Below are 25,810 nucleotides of genomic sequence, written 5' to 3'. Positions count from 1 at the left end.
AAGATGATTGCAAATCTTATTTTTTTACACGTTGCAATTGGTGAAATCAAGTGGCACACTTATCCAATTCCTCAGCTAGCTCCATTTCTTTGCCATTCAGGCTTCTTATGTTGATAGTACCGATCTTTAACTCTGGTGATGTTGAGTTGGGGTTTGTTCTCAGATTTGTTCCAGTAGCTGACTTTTCGCTGTTTGCCCTGGTTCCCTGGCAATAACAACGGGGGGCCTTGTTTAACCGGGCGACACCCCAGCCAGCATGAAATTTTGTCATGTTGTACCATCATTTTTTATTTTGGTTTAACCAATAAGAATACAATTTGGTTGGCTAAATCCCAAATTGCCAGCCCATCCTTGTTCGTTTAGTATCCAAGTAGATACCCAACAGGATGCACCACGAGAAGGTGAGGATTGGACATTAGGTCAGAAGCCATGGTCGGTTCTCCGCATTCCTCTAAAGGCTATGTGGAGGTCTCCTCTCAGTTATACAGCTTTGACCTTTAAGCACCCATAAGATGATAAGAATGTAGTTATTTAATTTGGTTGTGAAAGACATATTTGAAATAATAGCACTACAGACTAATTTGTATGCAATTCAAATATTATCATCATCATCATCATCATCATCAAATTCCTGCCATGTACCCTCAAGGGGTGTACAGGATATGACAGTACTACATGAAAAAATTACATCATTACTAACTTCCTATCTACAATTTTCCTCCAAATCAGTCTGTTACTTGTCAAGACTCCAACATTATCAGATCTTATATTTCTATCGTCTAAGGCACTTTGTACCGTATCAATCCACCTATATCTTGGTCTTCCTCTGGGTCGTTTTCCTGCCATCCTGGCAGAGAACACTTGTTTTGCTAATCTTTCCTCTCCCATTCTATTTAAGTGACCATACCATCTGAGATTAGCTCTGCTAACGCATTCCTGGATGCTGACAATGTCAAGTTCTTTCCTAATATCCTCATTTTTAATATGATATTGCCATTGATGCCATCTGTTCACGCCTCTAATCTTTCTCAGGACTCTCATATCTGTGGTCTCTAGTCTTTGGTCAAGTGTTTTACTTCTGACCCAGCTCTCAGATCCATAAGTTAAAATTGGTTTGAACACAGTCTTGTATACAGCTAATTTAGTGTTCCGACTAATTTCTTTCTTATTCCATATGAATTTATTCAATTGACTTCCCACGATACCAGCTTTGCTGATTCTGTTGTCTATTTCTATATTTAGTTTACCATCTTCAGTAAAAATTGTGCCTAAGTAGCTGAAATGTTTTACTTGTTCCACAGGTTTTCCATTCACAACACAGTTGACATTTTCAATGATTCTGCCTATTTTCATTGTCTTTGTCTTTTTATTGCTGACCTTCATACCATATCTATTACAACAGCTATTCAATTTAGTCAGAGAATCTTGCAGACTTGTAGCGGATTTATTTAGAAGTATAACATCATCCGCATAAAGCAAAGAGCTGACATTAACATCTCCAATTTTGATATCAGGTTTAATACCACATTCCTTCATAATGTGATCCATATAGATAATGAATAACAGAGGGGATAACGTACATCCTTGTCTCACACCAGATTTAACATTAAACCATCTTCCTGTACTTCCTTCAATTCTAACTGCAGACTCACAACTCAAATAAAGACTAAGTATTGCTTGATATAATGCCCCATTGACACCATATAACTGCAGCGTATTGAATAGCTTCTCTCTTGGCACCTTGTCATATGCCTTTTCCAAATCGACAAAACTTAAATACAGATCTTTGTTATATTCCCATGCTTTCTCGACTATTTGTCGTAAAGTGAAGATCTGATCCTGACAGCCTCTGTTCAAATATTATCCAAAAGATTATCAACACAGTGGATTGAGTGAACCCCACCATATCATCCATATCACAAGACCAAAAGATTTTCTGACCTTGTGATTGGATGGGAATTGTAAATCATTCTAAAATACATTTTTAGTCATCTAGAAACCCTACATTTGCATAAACTTTTCCCTACTCGGTTATGTCTTGATATTGTCTCGGTTATGTTGATAATTGGAATAATTTTGAGCTCATTTTGCAGATGCTGCAGTTTACAAGTGATGAACAAATAAATTCAGCTGATTGTTTTCATGAAATTTGAATTCTCTTTGACGCATGGAATAATTTCCAGAAATTTTATGATCTAGCTGCAATTCTCAATGTTGATGAATCATCAATACTGTTACATGATAGTGTCACTTTTAGTGTCAGTATTTAAAACAAAAAAGGACATAAATATGAGATCAAGTTATTCAGATTATGTTCTACACCAGGATATACTTATGGTTCTTGGATGTATCATGGCAAAAGATAAAATACTCATAGGATTACTCCCCACATTATCATCTAGCCTTGTGAAAATATTAAGAAAAGGACACAGAATTATGTACTGATAATTGGTATATGAGTGTGGATTTTGCAAAAAAGTTAATTCATGCAAATACTCATCTGGTTGGATTGCTTCAAAAAAAAAAAAAAAGTAGAATTTTGAAGTTTCAAAAAATTTAACTGAGGGACTGTATACCAGAAGACTCGTATTGTTGTTTTGAAATGGATATATAAGTATGGGCCCTCTTATTATCCACCAAATATCAATTGAAACAGTTACTATCGCAAAAAAAAAAAACAAAAAAAAAACGATTGTACTAGACAAAAATTACTGTTGATTATAACCAAGGTAATTCTTATGCTGATGAAACAAATTGATAAATAATGAAAATAAAATATCTTGATAAAAAATAATAAAAAATAAATAAAACACGTCGATAAAATATATATATATAGAGAGAGAGAGAGAAATGGTGGATATTAAAGATCCAACATTATTTCAAAGCTGAGCGTTTATAGAAAGTTTCATAATTTTGATCACAGAACTTATGAGAATACAATGCTTGGCATCATTGTTGCCTTAGCTTGTATTTATGGGAACTGACATATTAAAAGAACACTCCTGTTGCCTAAGCATCTAGATGCTTGGGGGGGGGGGGGTGAGACACCAGTGGAATAGAATTTTTGCACTCCCAAAACAATTCTGTTAGTCATCTTAGAAGAAACAGAACTTCTATCTGTGTAGTGAAAAGGTCATAAAAATTACAACATTTCTAAGAGAAATGAAAAAACATACCTTTTAGATAATGCCAAAATCTTATTTTGAGTTAGAGGATGGCCTAATATATTAATGACAAGTTTTTCCTTTTCACAGGTAACATAAGCATTGGTCCTAAAACAGCTTATGAGTAAATCAAACGTACATTTAAATTATCATGATTGGAATTGAAGCTGATGAAATGGAGAGAATAATATTGAAAAACCAGAAGTGATTTTAATGCATTCTTGATTGAGCTTGTTTTTTTTTTTTTTTTTGCTTCATTCAGTTGATTAGTTAAAAGTGACCTACTAGCCCTCACATAAATCTAGTGGATTTTGGGAGACTGAAAATCTTCTTTAATTCTATAATTTTAGGAATAACATGGGCCATTTTACATTTTAGAAATATATAATCTGTTAATATTCAGCTTATTTAAAATAAACTGAATATTAACAGATTAATTTTTGATAAAGGAATTAACAGATTAATTCCTTTATCAGATACCATGAAATTGCTCCAAGAATTTTCTTCTGCAATGGAAAGCCCTCTTCTCCAATTATTTTATGGAACACTGAATTTCTTCTGACTTACAACAGTTTCTATCCAAAATAAATGCAGTTCATCCTAGAATTAAGTTCTTTTAAAAATTAAAAAAAAAAATTAAGTTCCTTTAAAGATAATTAACTTTATTTAAACTGCTAATTCTTCATCTGCCAGATGGGCCTACAATTTTCAGTGTTTGGAAGAAAATTGTAGGCCCATCGAATCACACGGAATCACACTATCATCCTAGGGAACAAAAAAAATAAATAAATAAATGAGACCGTCAAGACCTTAATACATCATGCCCTGTTTGTTCTTCAGAAGAACTTCTATAGAAAGAACTGAAACATTAAATCAATTTTCTTATTAAATGGTTTCAGTGGTCACTATCATCAAAATTATTCAGCAGCTATAGAATTCCAGTCCCTTATGCTCAAGAGGAAATCATGTGTATTCTACTCCCTTATATGCAAGGAATTTCTGAATGTATTGCAAAAATTTTAACCCTCTGAACATTTTTGTGGCCTTTCATCTTGTCAAAAAAAAAAAAAAAATCGCCTTTCATCTTCTGGGGACAAGCTGCCCCCACTTTTTTTTTTTTTTTTGGTCGAAGGGGGGGGTATTTACCAAATTCCTTGCTCCTGTGGCTTATCTCATTCTGCATGTCTTACATCATACTCTGAGCATGAACAGTTGGACCCTGTAGAACATGCCATATCCACCAAACAGTTCTCTGGACTAAGATGTATAAAGAAACTTGTGAAACTTTGCTCCATTCACAAACTTAAATACAATATGGTAAAAAAAAAAAAAAATTGAATAACTACAATGGGTGTCGAAGTTTAAAACTGTTTTTTGTTTTTTCAACATACTATACGTATGATGGATTATGTTTATCTTTAATCTTTATGGAAAACAGTGCTTTTACAATTGGCTATTCTTTTGTAATTTCATTATTTACTCTCTCTTTCAAGCGAGGAAAATATTAACCATTTTAGTTACCTTACTGTTGCTATTATGGTGGTACTTTTTAGAATATTTTTGTTGTTTGTATAATTGTTCTTCCATTTCTGTACTGAAGATGTCTATGAAATTATTCAAAAATTAGAAAAAAGAAGAAACAGATTTTTCTGTGTGCATTAATGGAAATATTTCATTAAAACTAAATACTATTTATTTGATCTTCTCTGACAGTATTGTGGATAAAAACCATTGACATTGGTGTTTGTTGTAAAGATGAAATTAATGTTTCAGATAGCTTGAATATAGTGTAATTATATCTGTATTTTTTAAGAAAATTCCAATGTAGACTAATATTAATTATAATAAATTTAATAACATATTTCCAGTGTTTTGGCTAAGTCAAATTGCTATTGTCAGGGAACGCAGCACAGCATGACGTGCATGCTGCACCGTGCTAGTAAATGAGGCTGAAGCATGGCAACCAAAAGTGAACCTAGAGGTCTAAATAGTGCCCATAGTGAGCTAAAATGGTTGGCCTTGGCTGTTTGGAGTAAAGTATGAAGGGTGAGTTCTTCTCATTTGGAACAGTTTCATGTTCCAAATAAGAACTTCATGTCCCAAATTTGTTGAGGTTAAGGTAGTTTCTTAAGGCTAAGGCAGATTTGAGGAATAGTCTTTTGTATTTATGTGATGGAGTAGAGTAGTAGACTTCTAGCATATCCTGTAGTGTGGATATAGTTGTGTTTGATGTTTCCTATCTGTTTGGCCATAGTAAGATAGTTGACAACTGCAGGGACCTGGTAAACACCTGGCAGGTCTAGGACTGTGTATGGGGAGGGTTGCCAGTTTTTTATATGGTTTGTAAGTGGTTGTAAGGTTGTTAGGATTTTTGCTAGTTTTTCAGAAATATTGGAAATTTACTGTAATTAATATTAATCCATTTTTATAAGAAAATTAATAAGAAATTAATTTTCATAAGAAAATTGTAATTTTCGTATAAAAATAGTGTATGAATAGCAAATGTTTAAGCCCAACCACCAGAGAGAGAGAGTAGCATTGTAATTAATTATCTATTGCATATATTGCAAATTGTGAGTGCAGGACAATAAAATGTTTTTTTGTATACCTTGACATAGTAGTTTAATCTGAATTGTCTTGTTAGTTTACTAGTATGTGAAGTCACTCCAGGAGGACTTTTTTTTACAAATTTCAATTTTTAAATAATTGTCAGTTTTGCTGTTACAGCAATTTCATATAATCCACTACAAGTTGATCAAAACAATAGGTACACTTTTTACAAATTTTAATTTTAAAGTTCCTTTTCAATATTTGCATTACATGAATTTCCTGTGAATGATTGTTCCAGTGCAAAAATTGAAAAGGCACTTCGTCATCATCAAATTCCTGATATATACCCTCAAGGGGTGTATACAGGATATATTACATGAAAAATTTGCATCATTACTAACTTCCTATCGACAAGTTTCCTCCAAATCAGTCTCTTACCTATCAAGACTCCAATATTATCAGATCTTATATTTCTGTCTTCTAAGGCACTTTTTACTATAGCTATACCTTGGTCTTCCTCTGGGTCTTTTTCCTGCCCCTGAGAACACTTGTTTTGCTAATCTTTCCTCTCCCATTCTGTATGTGACCATACCACCTGAGATTAGCTCTGTTAATGCATTCCTGGATGCTGACAATTTCAGGTTCTTTCCTAATATCCTCGTTTTTAATATGATATTGCCATTGATGCCATCTGTTCATGCCCCTAATCTTTCTCAGGACTTTCATATCTACAGTCTCTAGTCTTTGGTCAAGTGTTTTACTTCTGACCCAGCTCTCAGATCCATAAGTTTAAAATTGGCTTGAATACTATCTTGTATACAGCTAATTTAGTGTTTTGGTTAATTTCTCTTATTCCATATACATTTATTCAGCTGACTTCCTACCATACCGGCTCTGTTGATTCTGTTGTCTATTTCCATATTTAACTTGCCATCTTCACTAAAAATCGTGCCTAAGTAGCTGAAATGTTTTACTTGTTGTATAGGTTCTCCATTCACAATGCAGTTATTATTTTCAATGCTTCTGCCTATTTTCATTGTCTTTGTCTTTTTAATGCTGACCTTCATAAGATATTATTATTATTCAGGCCTCTATGAAGTCAAAAGACTCATCATGGGAGGTCCCTCCTAGGAAACACAAAGTCTATCATACCACTCATTAAACTCGCTGACCGTTCTCGCTCTCACCACTATCAGGCAATGCATTCCATGGTTCAACCACCCTCCATGCAAAGAAACCACTCCGCACCCTCTTACTCACAGTTTCCTTTCATAACTTCCAGGGATGGCCCCTTGTCATCACTCCTTCCCCCCCGTTCAACTAAGCGGAACTCCCTGGTGTCAATCCTGTAACCACCTCTCAACAATTTAAAAGTCTCAGTCATATCACCTCTCCTTCTATCCACCAAACTCTGCAGCCCACATTCCATCAGCCGATCCTCATAACTAACATTGTACAGTCCTGAAATCATCTTTGTTATCCGCCTTTATACTCTTTCCACAGTTAATTTATCCTCTTCAAATCCTGGGGACGAAATCTGAGAACAACAATGTCTAAGTGTGGTCTGATCAGGGCTTATACAACGGAATAACTCTTTTATCTCTGCAGGTCAGCATCCTTCTCATTATTGCAGCAATCCTCTGTGATTGCTTCACCACCTTTGCAATATGTACCCTAAATTTCAGGTTTTCAGAAATCATCAACCTCAGATCTCTTGTCTCTCCCTACTTCCAGTATAGCTCCTCCAATAGAGTATGCAGCATTCCATCGATGTGTCCCAAACCTCAAGACCTTACATTATGCTGAATTAAACCGACACCCCCATTCATTTGCCCATCTGTCTAGCTTATTCAAATCCTCTTGCAGGGCTACCACATCTGCACTATTAATAATAACCCTTCCCAGCTTCACATCATTCGCAAACAACTGAATATTCCCCTGTAGTCCATTGACAATGTCATTGATATAAAGGTTAAAAAATATAGGTCCCAGTACTGAGCCCTGTGGGGCCCCCACCTCTAACCCTGTGCCTCCTTGAAACTGCCCCACCATACACAACTCTCTGATACCTATCGGACAGCCAATCCTGAATCCAGTTGACCAACCTGATATCCAAACCCATGTACTGCAACTTAAATATAAGCTTATCATATGACATCCTGTCAAATGCCTTCGCTAAATCCAAGAAAATGGCAGTATATGCCTTTCCTTCATCCACTGCTCTTGTAACTTTATTATAAAAGGCTAGCATATTACTAAAACAAGAGCGCCTCTTAACAAATCCATGCTGACTCTCACAGATAACATTACCCTCATATGCCCAATGCTGTATGCAATCCCTCACTAATTTCTCCAACATCTTAAGAACTACTGCTGACACACAAACTGGCCTATAATTAGACACTTCCAGTCTGCTACCGCGTTTATGCAATAGCACTATCTTATCCATTCCCTGGGCATACCTTTCCTGTACCAAGCCAAGTAAAAGGAGCTGTCAGTTCTTGAGTACGTTCTCTCAAAACTGGTGGTGAAATACCATCCAGTCCTACAGCTTTACTGACATCAAGAGTACTCAGTATTTGGAACACGCTCTCCTCCTGCACCTCTAAACCTCGAACCTTCCCTATCCCTCTTGTATTAATATTTACTTCTCCAGGATAAAATACACCAATAAAGTGTTCATTGAACAATTCCACTATGTCCTCTGCATCAGTCACTCTATTCTCATTTTTATCCCACAATGTCATTCTTCCACAATCATTTTTCCTCCTACTGGCCACATATCTAAAAAATTACCTAGGATTTTCTTTGGATCTTAGGGCCAATCTCTTCTCACATTCCAGTTTCGCCTTCCTTACCATACTAGTCACTCTCCTGGCCTGTGTCTTATATTCTTCATTCATCTGCTCTTTACCTGTCTTCTTATATCTCTTCCATAGCCTCCTCTTTTTCACATGCAGTTCCTGCTTAATATTGTTTGTCATCCACTTTATACCAAATTGTGTCCTCCTCTTCACTTGTGGAATACAGCTTACTATTGCTGCTAACAAATATATCTTCACAATTTCCCAAGCCCTAATGATATCCCGGCCTTCCAATTCCTCCTGCCATGAAACTTCCCCAAGTTGATGTCTAAGACTATTATAGTCACCTGCCTTATAAATCCACATATGTTCTGTCTCTTTGATACTCCTGCATGTCTATTCATCTTCTATGTCAAAACCACATGGTCATTCTCTCCAACTGGTAGGAGAGATGTCATCTCAGTTATTATCAATTCTTCTGATGAATCCAAAACTCTTGAACCTCTTGTTCTGTCTATTACATGTTGCCTATGACATTTGTCCCTCAAGAATTTTAGTAATTCCATTCCCTTATTGCTACATGCATCTTCCTCTCCCCAATTTATACTGCTGTAGTTAAAATCTCTCATACCAATCATTCTTCTTGCACTTGCCAAGCTCAACTGTCTAAACATCTCCTGGTCCCCACCCTCTGTGCTCCTTGGTTTGTAGCATCACCTCACTAAATATCCCGTCTTGCCCACCTGTACCTCACCATATGCTTTCAAAGTCATTAGTGTCACTGCCTTCCAAAGCCTCCATTCTTAGATGACATAATTCGTCACTTATCATAAGCAGTACTCCACCACCATGTTTTCCCTTCCTATCCTGCCAAAAAATGCTGTACCCTGCTACTTCTATTCTTGTTATTATATCCTCTTCTGTCAACCACATCTCAGTGATCCCAATAATCTTTGGCCAGGCTGATGCTATCAGCACCACCAATTCCTCTCATTTACTCCAGATACTCCTGGCATTAGTTTAAAGCATAAAAATGCCACTGTTTCTATACCTAACATTATCCCCTCTGGACTCCACTGGGCTTAGCGTTATCTGATGTCATCCCCATTCTCCCAAGTATACCCATTCCCACTAGAGGCCAACCCCTGCTACCATCCACCCTGGGTAGCAGGGGTGTATCAATGCAGGGAAACCCTGCATTGATACACCAACCTCTTCTATCATTCCCATAACACTCTCTCTTCCACTTACCCTATTCTTTCCTCTTCTATCATTCCCATAACTCTCTCTCATTCCCTCTCTTCCACTTACCCTATTCTTTCCTCTTCTATCATTCCCATAACTCTCTCTCATTCCCTCTCTTCTACTGTTCCTATTCTCTCCTCTTATCATTCCCATAACTCCCTCTCTTCTACTGTTCCTAATCTCTCCTCTTCTATCATTCCCATAACTCTCTCACTCCTACTCTGATTCACCTTGCATTCATCTCTTCCATTCTCCTAATCTCATCTTTCACACTTTTCATCTCATTCCTTAGACCAGTGGTGGCGAACCTTTTTTATGTCTGCATGCCAAAAGTTTACAAATTGAGTTGCTGACGTGCCGGGCACATCAGCAACTAATTAATACAACACTAATTAATTAATTAAAATTAATTAATTGCAGAATTTTATTGAGACAAGTTTAAAAATTAATATAGAATTTCATAATAATGAACACATAATTTGACATACACATTGTCGTATACAAATCAATATTAACCTATTATCAATTTATTAATTTATCAATATCAATTTATTAATGAGATTTTTGCTGTTGTACATTAGATGCCAAATGCTTTATATCAGGTTCATATTTTGTCACTTTTAGTAATATACACGCGGAACTAAATTCATCAGTCATTCTATTTCTTAGTGTCTTTTATAAAATTCATTTAAAAAAATAATGACTCACATGCATATGTAGAGGAGAAAATTGATAATATAGCCATCGCTAGTTTTTTAAAATAACAAAAGGTTTCAGGAATGGCATTCCAAGTTCTCAATATTTCCTCTTCTGCATTCTTTTTAATTGTCCCCAATAATCGATCATTTTCCATTATTTCCAAGTCATTTCTCAAATCGACAAACTTTTGTTTCCATATAGAACTAGATTGAAAAACGATTAGTTGTATTTCTATATCTTCCAAATTCAGCCACTCGAAAATCTCCAAATTGAGTTTATCTGTTGATGTTGTGTCCGGATGCAAAATAAATTTTTATATCTCTGCAAATTGCCTGAACTACGTAAATCTTGAAGAAAATTCGTTGATTATCGACTGAATAACTGCAGAAAACTCTTTTGTCAATTTAACTTGATCTTTCATGGGATTCTAGATCTGCAAATACGGAAGGTACTTTTCCATATTTGAAAAATATGGAAAATACCTTCCATATTTGAAAAATATCGGAGGGTATTGGAAATGACGTCACGATTAAAAAATTGGTAATTTAGCTTTGAATGCTTTGATTAAATCAAACATGACAATAATTGTCTTGTTAACACCTGGCAGTTTAACATTTAATTCATTTAAATGTAAACACAAATGAGTAAAAAACATTAATTTCGAAAGCCATTTGACATTCATTAATTGATTGTATTTTTCAATGATTTTCTCATTATGTAAAAAAAATCTGATTTCATCTAAACACTCAATAAATCTTTGAAGAACTTTCCCATGACTTAACCATTGAATGTTGTTGTTGTACATAAGTAACAGAGTTTACCTCACTTAATAATTCTATAACTTTTCATTTATTTAAAGCATGTGCTGATATAAAATTGACCAATTTTGTTACAATGCTCATAATATCTTCCAGTGGCTTGAAACTAGCCTTTGCGCATAAAACCTGCTGATGTATAATACAATGAAAACCCAGAACCGAATGTCCAATATATTTGGTAAATAAATTGACGAACCCATTTTCCTCTCCAGTCATACTGCAAGCACCATCAGTAGTTACTGATACAATTTTGGAGGGATCTATATCTCTTTTAGCAAGTGCATTTACAACTGCGTTGCAAATATCTATTCCTTTTGTTGTTGTTGCTAATGATGTTAAACTTATCAATTCTTCTTTGATGTTATTCCCAACACAATAATGAATAAAAATTGCTAAACGAGCTGATTCAGTTATGTCAGTACTCTCATCAAGACAAAGAGAAATTAAACCAGAAGATTTTATATCTGTTTTTTGCTGATGAGTTATATTTTTAGTCATTTCTATGATTCTATCTTTCACTGTGTTTCTAGCCTAAGGCATATCTTTTATTCTTTGAATAATTTTTTCCTTGTTTTCAAAATCTTCAAAGAGAACTGGTGCACATTTTAACCATACTTCTTATATATTCCCCATCACTAAAAGGTTTCCTGTGTTTAGCAATTACATTTGAGGCAGAAAAACTGGCAGCAGTTATTGAAAGTTTATTTTTCACTTGGTTACACTATAATAAATTTAGCTTAATCCTTTATCCAAGTGTGAGCAAACAAAGTTTGTGCCTGAAAGTATATTCAGGACTGGAGTAAGGTGGTAGAACACAGGTCAACTCATTGCAAAGGTGGAGCAAGCTAACATCACTCATATATCTCAGTATCTCCCATAATGCAAAACACATCTCCTTGCAGATATGTATAATGTTATGCATTAAGGGAAGGGCCACTACCCAGGCTAGTTTCAACCTTTATTGAGGTCTCTTCAGTGGGAACCAGGCAGAAGCATTAGCAAGGTCATCTCTACCTATATCAGTTCCCTTAATGCATAACATTATACATATCCGCAAGGAGATGTGTTTTGCATTATGGGAGACAAAACACATCTCCTTGCGGATATGCATAATGTTATGCATTAAGGGAAGGGCCACTACCCAGACTAGTTTCAACCTTTATTGAGGTCTCTTCAGTGGCAACCAGGCAGAAGCATTAGCAAGGTCATCTCTACCTATATCAGTTCCCTTAATGCATAACATTATACATATCTGCAAGGAGATGTGTTTTGCATTATGGGAGATACTGAGATAGGAGTGGTGTTAGCTTGCTCCACCTTTGCAACGAGTTGCCTGGTGTTGTATCACCTTACCCCAGTCCTGAAAGATACTTTCAGGCGCAAACTTTGTTTGCTCACACTTGGATAAAGGATTAAACTAGAAGTGCCTGGTAGCTTGCTCCACCTTTGCCACGAGTTGCCTTGGTGTTGCACTACTTACTGGATAAGATAGTACAACACTATATATTTAGTCCTGAAGATAATTTCAGGCGCAAACTTTGTTTGCTCTCACTGGGATAAAGGATTAAACTAAATCTATTATAAATCTATTATAGTGTAACCAAGTGAAAAATAAACTTTCAACATCTTTCTCTAAATTCAGAGTAATTTAATAAAAAGGTGGCACATCGTTTGGCAACTGCTATAGGTAGAGATGACCTTGCTAATGCTTCTGCCTGGTATCTCCACTTGGGCCTGGCTCCCACTGAAGAGACCTCAATGAAGGTCAAAACTAGTCTGAGTAGTGGCCCTTCCCTTAATGCATAACATTATACATATCCGCAAGGAGATGTGTTTTGCATTATGGGAGATACTGAGATAGGAGTGATGTTAGCCTGCTCCACCTTTGCAATGAGTTGCCCAGTGTTGTACCACCTTACTCCAGTGCTGAAGATACTTTCAGGCACAAACTTTGTTTGCTCACACTTGGATAAAGGATTAAACTAAATTTATTATAGCAGCAGTTATATTTGAACGACTGCCGATAAATTTCGTTAGGGTTGTTGACTGGATATTCCTATTTTTAATTGCCTGAGCGATAAATTCTTTCTGTTCATCCTTGCTTTTCTCAAGGAGCAATTTATGGTTTGTCTCATAATGCTGTTTTACTGACAACTTTCTGCACACAACTGTCCCGGAACATAAAACGCATATTGCTTTATTGTCTTTATTAATCATGCCATACTCTTTAGTCTACCAGCTTTGGAACTGGAACTCTCTGCTGCTTGACTGTGATAATTTTCGTTTTTTATTTTCGCCAGCCATGTTCAGTAGAACTGTAACAAAATAATTCAAAACTTAAATCAAATGCATTTTTTTATAGTTTCAAAAAAACATCAACATTTTATTATATGCCTAAATTAAATTATCTTTATAATTCCCATTTACAGTAGCAAAAACAAAACAGTGCACATATGCAACAATCATGCACTTGCCGGTGCTTATTTCTGCCTACTGGTGGATGCACAGTGCGAAATGCATAATGAACGCACGTGTGATTAGAAAAGGAAAAGTCGGGGGATCCTAAGGATCAGTCGTTCTCAATTCTTTTTCTATAGACTGTATTTTTATTTATTCTTATGTATTAGAGGGCTCAGTCCCAACAAACTTACTCGTAAATACTGTTCCCATTTTTTTAAAGTTCATACATTAAACTAACATAAGTATTAATATTATTCAAATTAAGTGGATATTAAATCCAACATTAATACAAAGCCGACTACAGTAAATATATAATTTTCGTGGGAAATTTGGCGAGTGTATTCCGTAAGATCTCTGGTCAAATTTCACAAGAAATGTCTATAGTTTCTGTAGTCAGCTTTGAAATAATGTTGGATTTAATATCCACTTAATTTATATAATTTTGCATCACCGATGTGAAGCCTTTTGGCTATTTATTTTTGTAAATAAGTATTAATAATTAATTATGACATAATCATAAAGAGTATTAATACACTTAATAATATATGGTGTAGCATGTCGACAAATATAAAAGTACACATTTAAGTTATCAATCACAGAACTAATGCTATAATATTGTAGTTTCCTCAGGCCAACATCATTAAATTAACTTCTGGTAAGTTTCATTGACATATCCCATTCTGATCACTAAAAATTTATAATATTATTCAGTATTAAAATTGATTATTGCATTATTAAATTGATTTTAATGATGTTGGTTTGAAGAAAAAAAAAAAAACGGTAGTGAGAAAAATATTTATGCATTGTAACTCACCTCACCAAAGTTAGATAGGGCTAAAGGGCCTCGCCTACTCCCGTATACGGGAATAAAAAGGCGTTAGCTGATTTTTTTTTTTTTTTTTTTTTTCTGAACTCACCATAGAAGTCAGCGGAGCAGGGGAAGCAGTAGAAGGATGTCGACTTGTTGGCAAATGCTTACCGTCAAATATAACTTGCCCTGGAGTATTACTGGGACCCCTGATTTCACTTTACGAAAAAAGACATCAAAAGGTTTTGCATATATACCTCCCACACAAAAAACACTCCCTCCCCAACAGCCATTATATACAGTAGATGCATGAGGGAAAAAAAAGTTTTATTGTATCCCTGAATAAGGTACATAGGCTTTTGCAGTCTGTGTAATATATTTCTCAACAAATAGTGCAATTAGAGACAGTTGGAATAAAAAAACGGCACCTAACTAATGAATCACATGTACCCCTCCCACAGAAACTACACTGTATAGGCAAGCAAACCATATGTTGCACCGGAAACACAGTATCTAACTAAAACTCTTGTTTTAGTTAGATACAATTTTTCAATTACATGAAATAAGTGTTTGTTTGATTGCATTTGAAATTCTTGATGTCATTATGACAGAATCAAAAGGCTAACTTCAAATAAAATTCTACCACGAATTGAAACATGCCATATAATGCTTGTGTGAGTTCCCCTTCCAGCTCAAACGCAAACATGGCAATAAAAACCAATCACAGGTTGAAATTTTGTGTGAGTTGAGCCCGCCAGTAATGAGTAGTTCTGTCGGAACGATAAACAGCACCCCGTCGTGAATGTCTTAAAACTAAAAAATATATAGTGAATGTTGTTATGACAGTTGCAGATGTTATGGAATTCGGTTGAAGAGAATTAGCATTTCAACTCAAAAATTGTCAGTTCCATTTGTCTTTTGGGTCGCGTGATCTTTTGTTAATACTGCACCAATCAAATTCGTGTCTTCATAGCTGCTCTCTCCTGTAAAACAAAATTTGACTTGTATGTATTGTAACAATTTAAAAAAAAGCTGAATAATTTATAAGTGTATAAAAGGATATCACATGTAAATCATTGACGTGCCAACAAAATTCTCAGGCATGCCACCTCTGGCATGCATACCATTGGTTCGCCACCACTGCCCTAGACATTCCATCTACTCTTTAAGCTTATCTATCTCTGCAAGTCAGCCACTCCTTATCCTCCCAATTGAGACTATCTCCGAATCCTTCATGATCATTCAACCTTTCCACACCCTCCACTCTTATTTTTTCATTCATATTTCTTTCGCTATTCTCGCCCTCTATCATACCACTCATCTCTCTCTATGTGGAGAATCTCCTGCCTCTGATTCAATGAGGTCAGGTATAGTCATCTCTAACTCACCAAGTTCCTCCCATTGCCTGCATTTTGCACATATATGTATTTCCTCCTTCTCTCACCTGCCACGTATACAACCACCGGGATGCATGCATTCCACAAGTCCTGCATACCACAAAATCCCTTATTATATCATGCAAAATGGAGACCTTAAATATGGGAGGACTTGGTGATATGCCATTTTTCAATTTTAGCTGCCGCTGCTGCTATTATTCAAAACAGTGTCAAGGAACTATTACAACTAAACACTAAATAAGTATAAGTGAGTATAACTATAGGTATAACTATATAAGTTAACTATATAGTTATACCTATATCTTTAAATCTACTAAATATCTAAGTAATAAAAACTTATGTTATCTTCTTCTCTTCCACCGCTATGTGTCCGATTCCGACCCTGCCTTCTTGGTCCTATTATCTATTACAACAGTTATTCATTTTAGTCAGGGAATCTTGCAGACTTGTAGGTTTATTTAGAAGTATAACATCATATGCATACAGCAAAGAGCTGACATTAACATCTTCAATTTTGATATCAGGTTTAAAATCAAAAATTGTAAAATGTGTACCTAAGCTAGTATTAAAACACTAGGGTTGCAAATCATTTTCTGATGGATTGTTTGTTTCTCTTTATACAGCCACACCACTGATTTTTCTGGCATTCTTGCTTCCAGAGCCTTGCAAGATTAAAAATTCTGCAAGACCAACAGAGATCACATAATAATAATTCAGTATCAACGGCATCTTCACTACATGTAAAAAGCTAATTGAACAATAACTGACAATTCCAAAAGGCGCCTCCTAAGTAGCTAATATAAAATAACTAAAAAAGATCATTAAATTTCCTAACTAATTTAAAATAACACACACACACACACACACAATTAAATAAAGTTAGTACTTTTTAAATCAGCTAATCTTTCCTATCTCCCACAAAGGGGATAGACTTAGACCATCGGATCTGTTTAAGTTTGGAGAGTGTAGTAAAGTTTAACGTGTTTCTTTATAAAGCTGTTCCATGAGGAACAGACTTTTGTGAAGGACTCGTGTCTTATTCCAGTGAACTCTGTTTAGTGTTGATAGCATGCTCTGTAAATGTAGCTGTTCAGGCTCAAGGTATTGAATATAAGTCTTGTGTGCTTCTAGCTGAATAAAAGCAGATCTTGTTTGTCTGAAATTAGCAAAACAAGTGTTCTCTGCCAGGTTAGCAGGAAAAAGACCTAGAGGAAGACCAAGATATAGGTGGATTGATAAAGTAAAAAGTGCCTTAGAAGATGGAAATATAAGATCTGATAATATTGGAGTCTTGACAGGTAACGGATTGATTTGGAGGAAAATTGTAGATAGGAAGTTCATAATAATGTAAGTTTTTCATGTAGTACTAACATATCCTGTACATCCCCTGAGGGTACATATCAGTAATTTGATGATGATAAGACCAAAAAATCTGGTCTTATCATCATCAAATTATTTTGCTATGCATTCTAATGCCTTTCACAGAAGGAGTAGGAATAAGAGTTATTCCTACCCTTTCTGAAGAGGTACAGTCCAGTACTGTTCAGAGCTCTTTTGATGAAAGAATTCTTATAACCATTAAATAAAAAAGTGAAAATAATGTTGTAATTCTTTCTGTAATAGTTCATCTGAAGAACGTAAGGAGTGGGTCTGATGAACCAGTGTTTTAATAGTACCAGCCTTTTGACTGGGATGGTGATGAGATTCAGCATGGAGAAAATGGCTGTATGAGTCTTCTGAAAAACTGAGAAATGTAGGTTACCATCTGGTTGAGGAAGAATTAAAAGATCTAAAAAGGCTAACTGCTTATTTACTTCTTCTAGGGTGAATTGGATCTTTCGATGAAATGCATTTAATTTAGAGAGAAACTGTTGTAATTCATAAGAAGAGCCATTCCAAATAGCAAAAATGTTATCTACATATCTAGGTGAAATGTGAAATACGTTGTTCAGAGTGCTCCATAAAGAAGTTGACAGTAACAAGAGAAATAGGATTGCCCATTGTTGTTCCTTCGATTTGTTGAAATAACTTGTTTTTAAAGGAAAAATAACCAGAATGTATTACAAAATCAAATATTTGAATAATGTGTGAAGGAATTTCTTGTTGTAATAATTCAATGCTCTCAGATAAAGGAACATTAGTAAATAATGAAACGACATCTAAACTAATCATAATATCCCAAGCATTCAAAAGAAGATCTATTTTTGAAATCCAAAAGTATTTTTTATATAAATAGCAGTTCTAGTTGAAGAAGCGAGTAAATTAGATAAGAATTTTGAAATTTTATAAGTGGGACATCCTACACAGTCTATAATTGGTCTTAACAGAATACCTGGTTTATGAACTTTGAGATTAAGAACCAGTTCATGTTGGAGATTTAATGGAATATTCTCAGCACTGAGAAAGTGCTCATAATATTCTGATGACTGTGGCATTACCCTTATCAGCTCTGGTGATGATAGGGTAATGCCATAGTCATCCTTAACGCCTCAGAATATAATTGGGAATGGATATTATTCTCCGGGATCACGCTACTTACATACCACTTGAACATGATCCCACAAAAACTCAAGTTAAAAAATTAAAAAACTTACTTTAAAAAAATGTCTTCCTGACATTTCAAAAAAACTCAAACTTTTCAGTCCCCCCCAGATATACAGTTTACCTAAAATCCACAAACCTAATTCTCACTTAAGACCTATAGTAGATGCCACTAATGCACCTTGCTACAAATTGTCAAAGCAGTTAGCTAACTCTCTGACCTGGTCTTACCACTTCTTATGTAAAAAAAAAAACAAAAAAAAAAAAACTCTACCCACTTTAAAAATTTAATTGAAAATCTTGCTTTATTATTATTATTATTATTAATAAAGTAAGATATTATTCTTCGGGATCACGCTACTTACATACCACTTGAACATGATCCCACAAAAACTCCAGTTAAAAAATTAAAAAACTTACTTTAAAAAATGTCTTCCTGACATTTCAAAAAAACTCAAACCTTTCTGTTCTTGCCCCCCCCCCTCCAGATATACGGTTTACCTAAAATCCACAAACCTAATTCTCACCTAAGACCTATAGTAGATGCCACTAATGCACCTTGCTACAAATTGTCAAAGCGGTTAACTCTCTGACCCCTCCCTCACTGGTCTTATCACTTCTTAAGTAAAAAAACTCTACCCACTTTAAAAATTTAATTGAAAATCTTACTTTAAATAATATGGACATATTGGTCAGCTTTGACATCATCTCATTGTTTACAATATTCTCCTAAATGACACCTTAACACTCTTAAAAAAAAACTATTTTCCTTCTGATATCTTACAGCTCTTTTCCTTTGCCATCAATTCTAGTTATTTTTCTTAGAAGAACAAAATCTACAAACAGAGTGAACTGCCATGAGTTCCCTCTATCTGCCCCACTCCCTTTGACAATTTTTATGTGGAAAATTTTGAAAAACGAGCCATAGACTCTTTCCCTCTAAAACCATCTATCTGGCTAAGATATGTAGATGATGAGTTCTCTATTTGGCCTCATGGCCCAGACACATTAGATTCCTTCCTCTCACCTCAACAGCCTACATCTAAGAATACGGTTTACTATGTAAAAGGAAAATAACAATAGTTTACCCTTCCTAGACACCTGTAAACAATAGTTTACACGCCTTCCTAATGGTACATTTTCCTTCACTGTATATAGAAAACCTATACACACAGGCAAATACATTCACAAACTCTCCCACCACTACCCCTCCCGACAATATGGCATTATTAAAACTCTAATAGAGCCCACAATCTTTGTTCCAGTGAAACTGCCCTTTCAACTGAACTCAAACACATACACAACACCTTCCTTTTCAATGCTACAGTGATTACAGAATTAAAAAAAAATAATCAATTCCTTCCTCATTCCCCAACCAACTCTTCCGAAATGCCATCACCATACCTTACATCCAGTGGTGAGCTATGGAAATTTTAACAAAGGACTCGCATCGTCGATCAAAAAAAAAAAAAAAAAAAAATATATATATATATATATATATATTTCACACCAAAACTTTTATTAATACAGCTTTGTGTACAAATTCCAATCAAAAAGTATGAGAGGACAATCACCCTCTAAAGGCTATCATTTTTAAACAAATATTTCATGATCCAAACATGAAATATTTGCATACAATCAACTGTGTTGATTTATCTTACATAAGAAAAATATTTTTTAACTATCAAAATATAATAAGAATGAAATCTTTTATAAAACATTTGATTGGCTACTGGTTTTACCATACGATTGGCTTCCAGAAGGGAGAAGGGTAAAGATAGTGCATGCGCTTGTTTTTTATTTTCAAACTTGGGCGCATTCGTTATAGAGGAGTTGAAACAATAATTCCAAATAATTTATGCCCTGCCGAATAGACTAATTTTTGTTAGGCTACCGTAATAGTTTGTCGCTTAATGTTTCAAAAAAAGTAAACAAGAAGAATAAGGGGCTTGCAAATTTGAGAAAAATTTAACAAAGGGCTCGCGCTAGCCCCTTATAGCTCACCACTGCTTACATCTGTGGCGAATCAGAAAAAATAGCCAGGTCGTTAAAAAAAAAAAAAAAAGTACAACATCCATACGGTGTTTAAGCCCCACCGTAAACTTGCTACCCTCATCCGTTCCACCAAAGATCAGCACCCTCTCCCTCAGTACCTGGAGTATTTAGAATACCTTGTTCCTGTAAGCTGGCTTGCTTTGGACAGACAGGCAGATCAGCAACCATCCGGTTAGAAGAACACAAGGTATACATCTGCAATCTTGATTATGGTTAATCTGGCTTTGCAGACCATGTTTTGGATACAACCCACAGGATCTCCTGGAAAAAATCACCATGCTCCATCATAATAAATTCAAAGGAGAATGTTTTTTGAATCTGCATCTGCACTCAGGAATCAACCTAATTTAAACAAATGTGGTTGCATAAAACTTCCCAAAATTTGGGAAACATTAATTATCAGAGATCCTTCTACTCTAGGCCGCCTGTAAGTGCCCATGACTTTAGTTTCACCCACTTGTTTTTACTTATCATTATGTTGTATTTGTGTGTGTTGTTACAAAAAAGTTATTTGTAATCCCTGAAGATTCTCTGTGACTAAGACAAAATATTGGAAGCATTAGTTTTTATCCTTTCTCAGTGCTGATAATATTCCATTAAACCTCCAACATGAATTCTTCACAGCACTTGAGCCTCAACACATGGATTAAGACCAGTTGTAGACTGTATAGGATGTCCCACTTATTAAAAAATTAAAAAAAAAAAAAATAAAATAAATCCATGACATTTACCTTTGAAGCCATCCTTCACTCTGGTCACATTTGTCATCTAATTTCAGTTCTTTATATAATAACTTAGCCTGTTGCATTCCATCATTACTCGATCATGCTCAGTACTCTTACTATTTTTCATAATTTTTCTAACACTTATTTGCTTCTTAAATATTGCCATCTGCAAAGTACTTCAGAAATTTGTCCCTTTGCTTTGTATCATTTTTTAAACATTTGATGAACCACTGTTGACACCAAAACATCATGGTTAAGTTGTTTTGACGCCTACACCATCAGACGTCTTAGCTATAGTTAAATGTAAGCAAAATAAGCTAAGTATCACTCAGAATCAAGGGGTCTCCAACTGTGGATGTAAATAATTGAGTGTGGCCTGCAAGCATCATTGCCATCTATGGCAGCCCAGTGAACTAGTGGAGTGGTTGCATAATTTCAAGCTCTCCAGACTAAAATAGGTTAGAGATGATGTTATTCTTTCATGACACAGCAGTTGCTAGTTCCATTTCCATTGTCAGTACACTAAAACATTTTAATGTTATGCTTTTGTTCCTTTGGTACTACCAGTTGGCTCTGCTTATATACCAGGTCAACAATAAATGATGTAATGAAACAGGTAATATTTTAGAGCATATTACACGTAATGTTGGTTATTATTAATAATTGTAAAATTAAAGTTTGAATCAGCATGTGTTTATAATATTTTTGTTGAAAATTATTTTATACATATTTTGAAAATTGGTTTTATATATCCAAAAGATATTTGGAGCATTCTGAATAGTAAAATTAACTACTATGTCAGTGTAGTAAAAATTTTATTTCTTCCAAACAGCCTCTTGCAATACAGGGACGGGTCCTGGTTGGTGAAGGAGTTCTTACAAAGATGTGTCGGAAGAAACCAAAACCAAGGCAGTTTTTTTTGTTTAATGATATCTTAGTATATGGAAACATAGTTATTAATAAAAAGAAGGTAAGTTCCGTATTATCACTTTGTACATACAAGCTGAGTAAGTTTTGAGTTGTTCATACATAACTGTTGTTATTATACAGTTTTACTAATGTAACAGTATACTTTATCATCAAATTCCTGATGCATATTCTCAAGGGATGTACAGGATACTGTGGTATGCTATGAATTGTTGTGTGATTCAGTTTAAGTTACTAGCTGCTTATTTATCATCAGTTTGCTTACAACAATGGCCTCCTCTGATAAGCCTGGGTCTCCATTTTATAACATTCAGTCAGGAATCCAGTATTGCCAAATGTAACATTTTATCCTCATGTAGTTTTCTCTGAATCTTTTTTCCTGTCATCCTGAAATCATACACTGGTTTTACTAAGTTTTCTTTTCTCATTTGGTTTAAGTGAACATACCTTAGATTAGTTCTGATCATGCATTGTGAATACTAACAATGTTTTAGCCTTCTTTCTAATATTTTCATTTTTAATGATTCTGTCACTGATGTCATCATTCATTTTCCTCAGATTTTCTCTCTTATGATCTCTGGTATATTTCTAATCACCTTTCTGATATATAAGTTACAATTGGTTAGAAAATAGTTATATACTGCTAGTTAGTTTGAACTGTTTTTTGATAATTTATCTTGTTCCATATCAACCAGTTCTGGCTTCTCACTATACTTGCTTATTCTGTTATTTCTTTCTGTATTTGATTTTCCATTTTCAAAAAATTTTGTTTAAATAGTGAAATGTTTCGCTTGTTCTATAGTATACATGGAGCCTCTATAGCTCATTCAGTATAGACAAAGCCCTTTGGTCAAAAAGACCTGGATTTGATTCCCATCCATGACACGAGGAACCTTTATCAGGTCTTTTTGTCTAAAGGTAACTTAGTCAGTCTCTTCCAGATGTGGAGGAGTTTTTCTCCTGGAAACCCAAGTTTTTCATTCCTCAAAACAGGCAAACTGGCCCCTTGAACACACATCTACAGATATAAATACTTACAGTAGGGCAAGGAAGGTAATGAAAACTACTTTGTTCTAGCTGGCCTGTTGGCCAAGTGGTTAGTGTATTCTCTCTCCAGCCAAGAGACTTCAGGTTCAAATCCTGCCAAAGGCATGAATGTTTGTGATTGTTCTGCAAACCAGTTACTATATGTATTGCTGTGGCCTGTGTCCTGGTATCTTTGCACCATTAAAAAAAATCAAATTTAAAAAAAAAACTTTTTCCATAATCATTATTCCCTTGGAAAGTAGCATATTGTTTTCCTACCAATCATGAGGAGAGAAGAAGATGGGATACAGAAGTAAAAATCTTTATCCAAACTGCATGTTTATCTTGTTCTGCTTATTTTCATATTTTGTCCTTTTATTTAAGAACTCTTTGAAGACTTGTATGGGAATTATTAAGGAATATGATTTTGAAATTAAGTTTAGTGTCACTTTCTTTCTTGATATAATTGATATTGATAATTAATAACAATGGAGATAATGTGTATCCTTGTCTTCCACATATTCAGCTGCTACCAGAAATGTATGATTTATACAGACTTGAATTCTTTACAGGTTTACGATATTTTGCAATTATGATATAAAATGAAGCTCTTTACTTTTGATGTTTTGATGTCTCAGTTCATTTTAAGTTTGACTACATGCTACATATTGAAAATAATTATGATTTTACATAAAAATTCAGCAGAGGCAGAGTATCAGCCAATCAGGATAGCGTATATCACTTGCAGGGCTCAAACAAATATGCTTGCCCACTTGCTCATTGTAAGTAGATTTTGCCAGCTGGTGAGCAGCTGCAAATGGGATGAAATAGAATATATTTTATTTGATAAAATATAACTTTCTAAACAAAGTATTTTTTTTAACTTTATGCATATTCTTCTGTGTTTTCTTACTGTAAAGGGTCATTCTAGTAATAAAAATTAATGAATTATATTTTCAAACATTCAATCTTGATTTTATAGTTTTTCCTGTTCATTGACTTTACCATCTTGAAGTGTGGTTCTCACACAAAGGAACTGTTCTCTAAACAACGACGTAGTACCACTAATCACTTTATGGAAATCTTATTGACTTACTAGGAGATATCATTAAAAAAAATGGGGGAGGGGCCCTTGCATTTTTCGTGGTAGGATTTTTTGTAATTTGTCGAGCCCTGATTGTTTTTTCTGTGATGTTGGTCTTCTTTTCCATGAATCTTAGCATATTAGCATGTGCTTTCATGTTCATCACAGAACTTTGTGCTAATGAATTTAATAATTTTTGGATGTACTTTGGTAGATCAAGTATTGCTCATTGGTAGCAGTCGCATCTTTTAAGTAACCTTATCGTAATATGCAGTGTAGTGATATAATTTTTTTTATACTGTATTTTACATGAATATAGAAATATATGCTTTAGCAAATTTTTAAAAAAAATTTGCCCCAATTACAAAAAATTACAAATTTCATCTACCGTAGCACCTAAAGTAGAGAAAACATCAAGTCATCACTATCCAGCAGAGCAGGGGAAAAAAAAAAAGTGTTGATGTGAGAACCAATATTGTTGCTGGTGAATATGGGCTGTTAGTATCCATAATATCAATAATCCTTGCAAATAATTAAAATAAATAAAAATAAAATAATAATAAATAAATAAATAAAAGAAAGAAAGAAATTTAGACTTGGAATGTTAGAGACAATCAACAATCTCGTGCTTTAATGGAGGGAGAATGCTGATAATTTGGATAAAAGTGAAGCAAATGAAGTGAGACTTCATCAATAATGAATTCTAAATTGAACCAGGGAATTTATGAACACTTAAAAACTGAGGTCTGAACACTTTTGGTGCATCAGTATGATGCCAGAGAAGTCAGTCCAGCTTATTGAACATTACTAAGTTAGACTAAATTACACAGTGTCGCAAGGTGTGTAGAGGCTGCAAAGACACAGCAGAAAAATTGAACCTAGAGTTTTCAGAATAACATGCCCAGCAGAACATACATGTGATGAGGCTGCTGTGCCAGGACATATGCTTCTAGAGAACTGTTTATCTTTGTTCCTGAGTGGCAGTGTTTTAGATGACTTTAAAGTGAAGCCTATGCTTGTATGTCACTGAAAGTCTTAAGAGTGGTTAAGGCAACAAAAGGGGAGCAGAAGTAGGCATGGGGTTAATTAGAAATTCAACCACAAGTCTTCAGGGACTAGGCAGCTATTCCATGGACGGGGAGTTGATTTTTTTTTTTTTTTTTTTCCTGTCCGATAAGTTACCTTATGACTAGTAAACTGTCTCTAAACCCTTCTCATCACAGACAGTATCCCTGGCCTTGATGATGGCTACAGTTGTCACTTCATCTGAATATGTGTTGGTTAATGTATTTTTTAGTCTCTCAACATTACTTCTCTCTTGCAACTCAGTTTGAAAGTGCAAAGAATGTACATGAAGAAATTCACATAGTGTCCTCAAGTACCTTTGAGGGTAGGGGGTGGCAAAATTGACACTGGCTGCGTATTGTGGGAGACCAGATACAGTATCACATAGGCTGTAAGGCTGATTGTTTCAGCCTGGCAAGAAATGCCTACTTAAGCATGAACT

General features: G+C 34.9%; 1 protein-coding gene across 1 annotated transcript in view; it reads left to right on the top strand.

Moving 5' to 3' along the window:
* The window catches only part of rush (pleckstrin homology and FYVE domain containing family member rush hour), a 226,074-nt gene that overhangs the window by 50,106 nt on the left and 150,158 nt on the right, over positions 1–25,810 (top strand). The window contains exon 3 of the mRNA XM_090409993.1: positions 22,099–22,236. Coding sequence (XP_090266119.1) covers positions 22,099–22,236 — 138 coding nt within the window. The remainder of the gene's footprint in view (positions 1–22,098; positions 22,237–25,810) is intronic.

The sequence above is a fragment of the Typopeltis vanoorti genome, chromosome 20 (assembly GCF_054136105.1).
Source record: "Typopeltis vanoorti isolate ZY-2024b chromosome 20, IOZ_Tvanoo_1.0, whole genome shotgun sequence".
In the NCBI taxonomy this organism is placed as follows: domain Eukaryota; kingdom Metazoa; phylum Arthropoda; class Arachnida; order Uropygi; family Thelyphonidae; genus Typopeltis; species Typopeltis vanoorti.
This window is presented reverse-complemented; position numbering and strand designations above follow the sequence as displayed.